Source organism: Coffea arabica, chromosome 2c, assembly GCF_036785885.1.
Source record: "Coffea arabica cultivar ET-39 chromosome 2c, Coffea Arabica ET-39 HiFi, whole genome shotgun sequence".
Classification (NCBI taxonomy): Eukaryota; Viridiplantae; Streptophyta; class Magnoliopsida; order Gentianales; family Rubiaceae; genus Coffea; species Coffea arabica.
The window spans coordinates 40018707-40028495 of record NC_092312.1 but is presented as its reverse complement, the minus strand read 5'-3'; the positions used below and the strand labels follow the sequence as shown (position 1 = coordinate 40028495).

The 9789-nt window shown below is 34.9% G+C and overlaps 2 protein-coding genes across 2 annotated transcripts; both read right to left on the bottom strand.

Moving 5' to 3' along the window:
- Positions 1 to 1071: 1071 nt before the first annotated feature.
- LOC113728900 (uncharacterized) lies at positions 1072 to 6720 on the bottom strand. Its single transcript, XM_072075932.1, has 5 exons — positions 6480 to 6720; positions 2650 to 5162; positions 2240 to 2549; positions 2058 to 2153; positions 1072 to 1978 (listed from the first exon to the last, which is right to left on the bottom strand). Exon 2 carries the CDS (start codon positions 4818 to 4820, stop codon positions 3822 to 3824), a length of 999 nt encoding a protein of 332 aa, XP_071932033.1. The 5' UTR covers positions 4821 to 5162; positions 6480 to 6720; the 3' UTR covers positions 1072 to 1978; positions 2058 to 2153; positions 2240 to 2549; positions 2650 to 3821.
- Positions 1337 to 3821, bottom strand: LOC113724353 (uncharacterized). The gene is made up of 4 exons (XM_027247264.1): positions 3102 to 3821; positions 2650 to 3029; positions 2393 to 2549; positions 1337 to 1978 (listed from the first exon to the last, which is right to left on the bottom strand). Exons 1-4 carry the CDS (start codon positions 3819 to 3821, stop codon positions 1337 to 1339), a joined length of 1899 nt encoding a protein of 632 aa, XP_027103065.1.
- Positions 6721 to 9789: the final 3069 nt, after the last annotated feature.

Here is a 9789-nt window from a genome sequence, read left to right as displayed (position 1 = left end):
TATTCAATGTTTTCAATTCCAAAGCAATTACCATTGAACTTTGTGTTAATTAGAAGCTTAATATCACTTACAAGATCTTACTATTGAACTTTTCAATGATTAACCTTATGCTTACACTTACAACGCATTGATTGAACATAAACATATATATATATATATATATATATATTCAATGTTTTCAATTCTAAAGCAATTGCCATTGAACTTTGTGTTAATTAGAAGCTTACTATCACTTCCAAGATCTTACTATTGAACTTGGCAATGATTAACCTTATGCTTACACTTACAACGCATTGATTGAACATAAACATATATATATATATATATTTAATGTTTTCAATTCCAAAGCAATTGCCATTGAACTTTGTGTTAATTAGAAGCTTACTATCACTTACAAGATCTTAATATTGAACTTTTCAATGATTAACCTTAGGCTTACACTTACAACGCTTTGATTGAACATAAACATATAGTATGATCGGTTTGATCGATTCGATCGTGCTTGATCGGTTCGATCGTGTCTCCGGTCACTTTGAAGGATAATCCAAAATTGCGACTAAACCGATTAAATTCGATCAAAGATCAGTTGGACTAGAAAGCTCATCGGAATTAACTTTTTGTATTGTTATTGGTTTAAAAAATAATTTTTTCATGGTATTAAAAAATTATTTAAGAAATTTATAGATTAAAGTTTCAGAATATCTCTATTGATCAAAAATTAGACCTCGGGTTATTGGGAAAAAGAATTGGCCATAATAATGATTCACAAATGTAATATTACAGCTTATAATTAATGGAATTGCTTATAAAATAATGACCAGCATTTATCCAGCCCATTGGGCTCTTAAAATGAGTAATGGGTTCCTTGGAAAGTTGGATAGTTTTATGTTTGGTCTGAAATGATTTGCACATTCCGTACGTTACCAATTGTTCTCCCCAAATCATAGCCTCAGTTGCCAATTGTTCTCATGCCATTAAAAGGAAAATCATTCCAATGCCATTTTTAAAAAATAAGACTGACGATTACTAACCAAGACTAGAAATCCAAAAACTGGACCATGAGAGTATCAATGAAGAAATGCCTTAAAGAGGCAAATTAATACACAAGTTTTAACTAATAGCACCAAGTCTTTTATCACATCTGTCAGAAGGCTTAACATGACACCGAGAGCACTAAACTCAAAGCTTTGTAAATGCCTTCAAAACTAAGAATGTCGGTCATATTAGTAAAATACAAAAAAAATGCAAAACCCATCGACAAAAGGAAATAAAGCCTAGGCCTAGCAATTGAAACAGAGAAGAATAGGGCCAGTAAGCTTTAAAGCTATAAAAGATTCTAAATCAGATTATATTGGGACAAATCAACTTCAATCCCAAGTTCATTTTCACGAACCCAACTAATTTCCTCATTTTCATTCTCAACAACAGGATTGCCAACATCACTTTGCAAATATGTCTCAACATCCATGGTTGTGCCCATGTTATATCCAGCTCTTGCAGTGGTAGATATAACCACTTGCCAATCCTTATCAGTTGGATCTTCCACATAAAAAACCTGTGATGCTTGTGAAGCGAGTATAAATGGCTCAACATGAGGCCTCACGTTTGCAAAATTGACTAAAGTAAACCCATCAGTATCTTGTTTCATTCTCGAACCATTTGATATCCAATCACATTCGAATAACACCACCCGACAACCTCCGTAAATTAATTCAATCATATTTTTCAAGACGCCGAAGTAAACTAGTTCACTCAAAACTGAATTTTGATCCCTTATACTTGCAAAACTGGATGTTGTTGCATTGACTGTAACACCACTATTATGCGTTTTTCTTTTCTTCTCAACTTCTTTGGTGTGAAACCGAAATCCATTAACAACATACCTGTCATGTTGGATTCCAACAACATCTAGACCTTTAGCAAGGAACCTCAACTCTCTCAACACCAAAACATTTTGAGGAAGTTCTAACTTGTCAATCTGTAAATAAAAAAAAAGATGAAACTATATTTGAAGTCCTACAATTCAAATTGTACTTAATATTCAGAATTTTACTTACATGTTCAGCAAATCAACACGCAAAATTTTCGCTGTGCAAGCGCTCTTTTAGATGTTGTGGAACTTGAGGATGTCCTTCTTCTATCAATCTACGATGCTGCCCAGAAGTACATGAGTCAAAATTGTAATCATACATTGAATTCTACAATAAATTTTAATGCATCAAGTTGTAGTTGAACTTACTCTATGTAAGGTGTGACAGCATCACAGTTAAATAAAATATACTGATGTGCTTTACTCAAGATATGAGCATCAAAGACTGTTTGGCTTGCCCTTCCCCAAAGGATGTCCTGATTCAGAGAATATATCTAAACCATCTTCAATTTCCTTATGTACTTCTTCATTTCTGCTTGGACGGTTGAATTTTGTCTCAACATAGTCCGCAAGATACAATGAGCAAAAGTTAATGCATTCTTCTGCCAAGTAGCCTTGAGCAATCGAACCTTCAGGCCTACTTTTATTTCGAGCATAAGATTTTAATGTTCCTAAGTACCTAAAATATCATCATTCCAAACTCTCTAATTAGTTCCACAAATCAAAGAAAGCAAAAAAGGAATAAACATTTAAGGCATAAGGAGAATTACAAGCAGTACCTCTCTACAGGATACATCCAACGATAATACACCGGCCCACCTAATTTCACTTCAGTTGCCAAATGAACAACTAAATGCACCATGACATCGAAGAAGGTTGGTGGGAAGCATTTCTCAAGATCACAGAGTATGACGGCAATTTCACTTTCCAAACGAACCACATCTTGAGGACAAATAACTTTAGAACAAAGCTGCCTGAAGTATCTACTCAATCGAATCAAAGGATAGCGCACTGATTTTGGCAAAGTCTTTCTCAAAGCTATAGGCATCAATTGCTGCATTAGGATATGATTATCATGACTTTTAAGCCCTGAAATTCTTGGTGGTTTTACTCGAACGCATCTTGAGACGTTAGCTACATAACCATCTGGAACTTTCACCTATTTTAGCACATTGCAAAACATAGTTTTCTGTTTTTTATCCATTGCAAAGGAAGATGGAGGTAAGTATACCTTTCCAGGTTCTGTCTCAATGGGATGCAACTCTTTTCTTATTCCCATTTCTCTCAAATCACGGCGGGAATTATAATGGTCCTTTGTTTTATCCTCAATGTCCAGCAATGTCCCCCAAATATTTTCACAAACATTCTTCTCAATGTGCATGAAGTCAAGATTGTGTCTTAAGACATTATCTTTCCAATATGGCAAGTCAAAGAAAATACTCCTCTTTTTCCAATTGAAAGGCAGCTTCGGATTACCTTTCACAAGTTTTCCAAATTTAATTTGCAAGTCTCCCAATTCACTCACAATCATATCCCCGGTTTGCAAAGGTGGTCGCTTTCCATGTTCTTCGGTGCCATCAAAGAATTGGGCTTGCTTTCTAAATTTATGCTTACTATCTAAGAATCTCCGATGACCCATGTAGCAATATTTGAAACTATGAGTCAACCGTCGTGCATGAGTGAACTTGTGACAAACAAAACAAGCATATTCACCTTTAGTGCTCCACCCAGATAACATTGTATATCCAGGGAAATCACTAATGGTCCACAACAGAGCCGCATGCAGTTGAAAATTTTCTTTTTGGGATGCATCATAAGTTTGAATACCAAAATCCCACAATTCGGTCAGTTCTTTAACTAGAGGCTGTAGATAAACATCAATATTATTCCCAGGAGAGGATGGTCCGGGTATTAACAAAGACAACATGAAGTACGCTTGCTTCATACACATTCACGGAGGTAAGTTATATGGTATTAAAACTATAGGCCAAGTACTGTGTGTAGAACTCATGTTGTTGAATGGATTAAACCCGTCAGATGCCAACCCCAATCTAACATTTCGACAATCCTTAGCAAATTCTGGATGTAGATGGTCAAAAGTTTGCCAAGCTGGAGAATCAGCTGGATGTCTCATACAACCATCTTTTGTACGTTTTTCCTCATGCCATCTCATTTGAGATGCAATTTTAGAAGACATAAATAGTCTTTGTAATCTAGGTTTTAAGGGAAAATGCCACAACACTTTTTGAGGAATTTTCCTTTTTTCCCTAGTTGGATCATTTTCTGAAGCAACCCACCTAAGCTCATTACATGTTTCACATGAAGTTCTTTTTTCAGCACTACCCCAATAAAGAGAACAATCATTAGGACATGCATCGATCTTTTCATAACCCAGCTCCAATGAATTCATCAATTTCTCAGCCTCATAGTAAGAAGACGGCAAATTAGTCATGGCCTCCGGAAATGCTTCTCTCAACAGTTCAACAAGCATATTAAAAATCTTGTTACTCATCTTACCCAGGCATTTTAGGTGAAGCAAACGAATAATGAAAGACAATTTCGAGAAATTTTTGCAACCACTGTACAAATCCTGTTGAGAATCATCAATCAATTTGTAAAATTTTTCAGCCTCTGAAACAGGAATGCCCCCTTCTCTATTCAATTCATTTGTTCCCTGTGGTATCCCAAATACATCATGGACCAAGTCTTGCATGTCATTAGTCCCATTTGAAACCCCAATTGATGTATTTTCAGAATTAGATATGGCTTCATTGTAGTTTGAAAGTTCTCCATGTGCTATCCAATTATTATAACCCTTGATAAATCCTATCACTTTCAAATGATTATATGCTTCCATTTTTGTCACACAAACACCCATGCCGCAATCTTTGCAAGGACACAAAATCTTTCCGTCGCAACTTGATCTTGAAAATGCGAAGTTTAGAAACATTTGAAGTCATGTCTCGTACTTTTCACGTGTTCTTGGAAAATCCATCCATCTTTTATCCATACTTTTAATATAAATAAATTTCCTCCAACGAGCTTCCAATAGCCTACTTTTTAAACTCAGGTCGTGGCTTACAAGTCCCTAATTTCAAGTTCAAGAATTTACAGTCTACTAAATCAAGCAGCCAGCAAATAAAGGAAATCAACAAAATGCAAAATTTCTCAACAATCTATAAAAACAGAATTTGCAAGTAAGCGGATAGAAATTTTATTTACCTAATAACAGAAAAAAACCCTTCGTACCAACTCCTGCGCTCACGTCTTCGCAAAATTCCTTAAGTTCAATCTGAAATGTCAATGGTTAAACAAACACATGCGCGTGAAAACTAAAGGCGAAATTCAAGAATTTTACTAAATTTCTATCAAAGTATACATACATCTTTGGTGTGTAGTGATTAATTTTATAAGTCATCTCTTTAGAAATACATGCAGCTGATGGCATAGGTAATTGGAAAAAAGAATGATAGAAAAGTCCCCTAGCTTCTAATCATGCCTATGAAGATCCTTATGAACATGTCAAAATACTTTGACCCAACTGCATCAATGTCTCTGTCTTATTAATCTAAAAGTCCCCTTTTTTGGGCTCAAAATTTGCAATATAATAGACTGATCAAGTGCAGAAGACACTTAGTACAAGCGTTATACTATATATTTCAAGCAACTCATGTACTGATTAGACATACAATTTAAAATAGAAAAATGCTGTAAAGATGCAAGTACTACATAGAATTTAACATAGAAAAAAGCAATAGTGATATAAGTGATACCATTGGTTGAAATATGCACTTAGCCGGAGGACCACCTTTGTGGCAAAAGCCAAAAGGCAGCAAAGGTTACCTTTGTTATGCAAATTTTGTGCCTCACATTGGCAGTCCATTATCTGCATCTTAATTGTCTTTGGGCTTACATAGTCACGGTTTCCCAATTTTGTCACCAGAATAATTTCCTACTAGGCATATATAGACCATGGTCCTTGTTTCATTTATTTATATCGAACTTGTTGCTGAGTGTTCATGATTACGATAAGCAATGCAATTTGGTTGAAGTTCTCTATTCACAGTTTTGCTTAACCGTCCCTACCCCCAAACAGAACTAGCTGCCTAAATAAACTTCAATTACAGCTAGGTTTCATAGAAAAAAATGAAAAACAGGGGGGAATTGACTTTTTATCGAACAGGTTTTGGGCAACATACTAATCACCCATGGACACTTTATTAGCTAGCCTATGTACAATTATGGCATGACAATAGAAAAAATGTAACATGGACATAAAGATCGATCTCCTCACAAAATACGCAATCCAATTGAACAAATTTCCTCAAGTTTTCATCTCCATTGCAGCAAAAGAAAAAGCATCCAACACCGAGTTGCTATTAATGCTACAATTAGATAGATATCACATTTAAATCTTTCAATAATCTTAAATGAGGACAATATAACTCAACTAGCGACAGCTCAGGCCAAGAATCTTTACTTCTCAGAAAAAAATTTCCAAGTTGCAGGACAATACAATTTCCTCCTTTTAATTCTGATTACCTTAATTTCCAAGTTGCAGGTAATTTCTTGACAATGAAATCAAACATAAGAGCTTCATTGTGTTTACCATTTTGATTTTGGAACAACATTTGCGCGCCTGAAGTATCTTCCAGCTTTCCCAATGTACAGCTCCGATCTTCTAATTTTACTCCCTGCCTGCCCTTCCAGATGTCTTAGCCGAAGGATTTAAAGTTGAGGTTAGAAAAGATGAAGATGGTTGTTTGCGGAGATAGCTTGACCAACATTCTAGATTAGCTGAGATAGATTGTATGCGGAGAGGTGAGAGATATGGGAAGAAGAAAATTTTCACCAAGTCCTTTTGCCGGCAAAATGAAACTTCAGAGTACTTTACCAAGTGTCTGGAGCCAAATTAAAACGATGTCGTTTGTCTTTTTTTTTTCTCACATTTTCCCAAGTGTCATGATAGGTAGCCAAAAGGCACATTATTATTTTATATCATGATAAAATAAAAAAATTATAGTGCATATTATTGAGTTGGTTAATAAGTGTCATGATACGTTTGGTATAATGACACAAACCAACAAGTGTCCTTATAGACATGTCAGGAAAGGCCATTTTTGTTGTAGTGAGGTATAAGCAGCAGAAAACTAAAATTTTGATCCCTATGAACATATCCATTTTGGTTAGATTCTATGGGGTTAAAAGTAATTAAGAAGATTACTTTCAAATAATGAAGATCTTCTTAAGTTTGAGGCCAAAGTTGGTATAATCTACTCAAGTTATGCACATGTTCAACTTCTAATAGTGATCCACACGAATTCTAATGCAAGAAATCTCTTATGTAGTTTCACCTATAATGAGATAAGTACTAGCTCTCCATCAAGAATAAATCTCACGAGTTGATGAACATGTGGAAAACAAGAAATCCTAGTTCGTCAACTAGGAATCCGATCAAGAGAATGAGAAAAGAAATAACCGATTTCTTCTCTCTTGATTGGCCAAAATTTGGTATTTTTCTCTCCCTAGATTTGCTCTAAAATATCACATACTTCTGTGTAAATTTATATCTTATTGTTTTAAGTTATGACGATATATATAGACAAATAAAGAATTTAATTCTAGTAGGAAATACATAACTAGTTCCAATAGGATTTAGTTTTCATTTTCTAATATAACTCTTGTTTTAGAAGACTTATCCATACCTACATAATAATCCGTTGAAGTTTAATTTGTCTAACGAATTAAATTATAAGTTTTTAAATTGAGTATCTTTTAATTTTATACAAAAGAAAATCTTAATGTGTGTGACTTAATCACAAGAATTGGAATTCTTGTGGCAATAAGTAAAAATTGGAATTCTTAATCACAAGAATTAGATAAATTAAACCACTTTAAATTATCATTGATTAACCATAATTGACTAACTTACATTTATAGATCAAGATTGGCTTTTAATAAAACATCATGGCCACCAAAGTATAAAGAAAAATTCAAGTAGATGATTTCACTTTTCCATTCATGTTCACCATATAATTATTATCCTTTATTAAATTTATCTCACATTAATTTAGGGTATGAAACATGTGCCAACTCTAATGTGATGAATCATCTTCTTATTACCAAAATGTAACTCTTAATAAATATATACTTAGATACACATACTTAAGATTTGTCCTCTTAGTATTCAAATTTTTCAAGTTATATTTTAATAAGTGGCTAATAATGAAATAATTCCTCTATTATTAAAGATGGTGAATCCTTACAGATTAGATTACTCACTATCCTTTTGTACTTCATGCTATAAGCAATTAGAGATGGTAACCGTCAGGTTTTGGATTGGGAGGCCCATTGTCCCATTGTCAAATAACTTTTCCCATCCTTGCCCCCGGCCCCGCCCCGTGTTCCCTGCCCCTGCTCCAGTGAGTGCCCACAGGGGAAGACACCAGTACAACGTAAGATCCTTCCAACAACATGAAACTACTTTAAGTTTTCAAAGATTGGCCTAACCAGGAACCCAGGTGTACTACTGAAGTAACATCATCTCCACCCAACTATAATCAACAAACATGCATATAAAGCAACTTCTATCAAAAGGGCTACAAAACAAACAAACGAGAAGGGGGAAAAATCAATATATAACGCTTATTACATAATAATACCGGCAGTTGAGTAGTAAAATAAATAATTGTATTTGTTAAATGGGCAAGGTAGAATGAGTAATCCTAAATCCTTTCAAATCCAATGAATCATAACAAAGCTAAATCTTGAATTTATAATTATTATGTTTTGTATGTCATATAATTTTTTCCATGTGGGATAGAGCGGGACGGGCCGGGTGTATCCTCTCTCATCACCCGCCCCATTTAAGACCGGGGAGAAAAATCCCCCGTCCAATCCCATCCTAGTCTTATCCCATTCTATTAGTTTCTCGCTGACACTAGCTTTCATTGTCATCCTTTTATCCAATCTCTAATGATATAGTTACTCTAATATGTATAATAATCAAGAGAGTCAAAATATAATAATTCATATTTAAATATTATAATAATTTAAGTAGTAGAATCACTTATACATACGACATATAGAGAGTATATCATTAATACTTAAATAGTTATTTATATGATATTTTCTATGCACATCAATTTAGTGAATTTGATTATCTTATTAAACACTTATGTAACTAGTTTTGACATCATTGCAAATAATGTATACTACAACCATCAAGACCAAGAAATATAATATGTGCTAATCTATTTATATTAATAATATCCCATATATTAATATCGACAAGAACTTAGTTAAGGTACTACCCTGCTCATTTAGTAAACATAAGTGGCCCACTCTTTCTAAATCCAGCTTCAACCGAGCATACGTCCACCGCGGGATTAGGAAAAGTGGAAATTTCTTTATATGTTAAGTCTTTTCCTTTGGAATACTGGGGGCCGCCTCGCCCTTCTTGGAAGAATCATGCTGAAGTTGTTGGCCCTTGGTCGTCCTTGAGGAAAGGACCTAGAAAAGCAGAGAAAAACAGAATAGGGGATTCTGCACGTGGTCAGCTCATTCAAATCTGTAGGTCACTACAAGCCCCATACCAAACTGTGCTCGTTTTCTCTGGATTCTGTAGGTAATCGTATTTGGGCCAAACCCTCCTATACTTTCTTGAAACGATGCGCCAATGAATAAATATATCTGGGTATATGTTTATTTTGAGAAGTTTATCATAACACTTGTCATAACATATATCTAGGTACATGTTTATTTTGAGTTGTTTATCTATTTAATTGAAATAACAATACAATGAATAAGATTAGCGGTGGCAATGGGGCGGGGGATCCTTCCCCCGTCCCCCGCCCCATTGTCAAATAACTCCCCCCATCCCCCGCCCCTTGCCCCACACCCCCCGCCTCGCCCCGCCC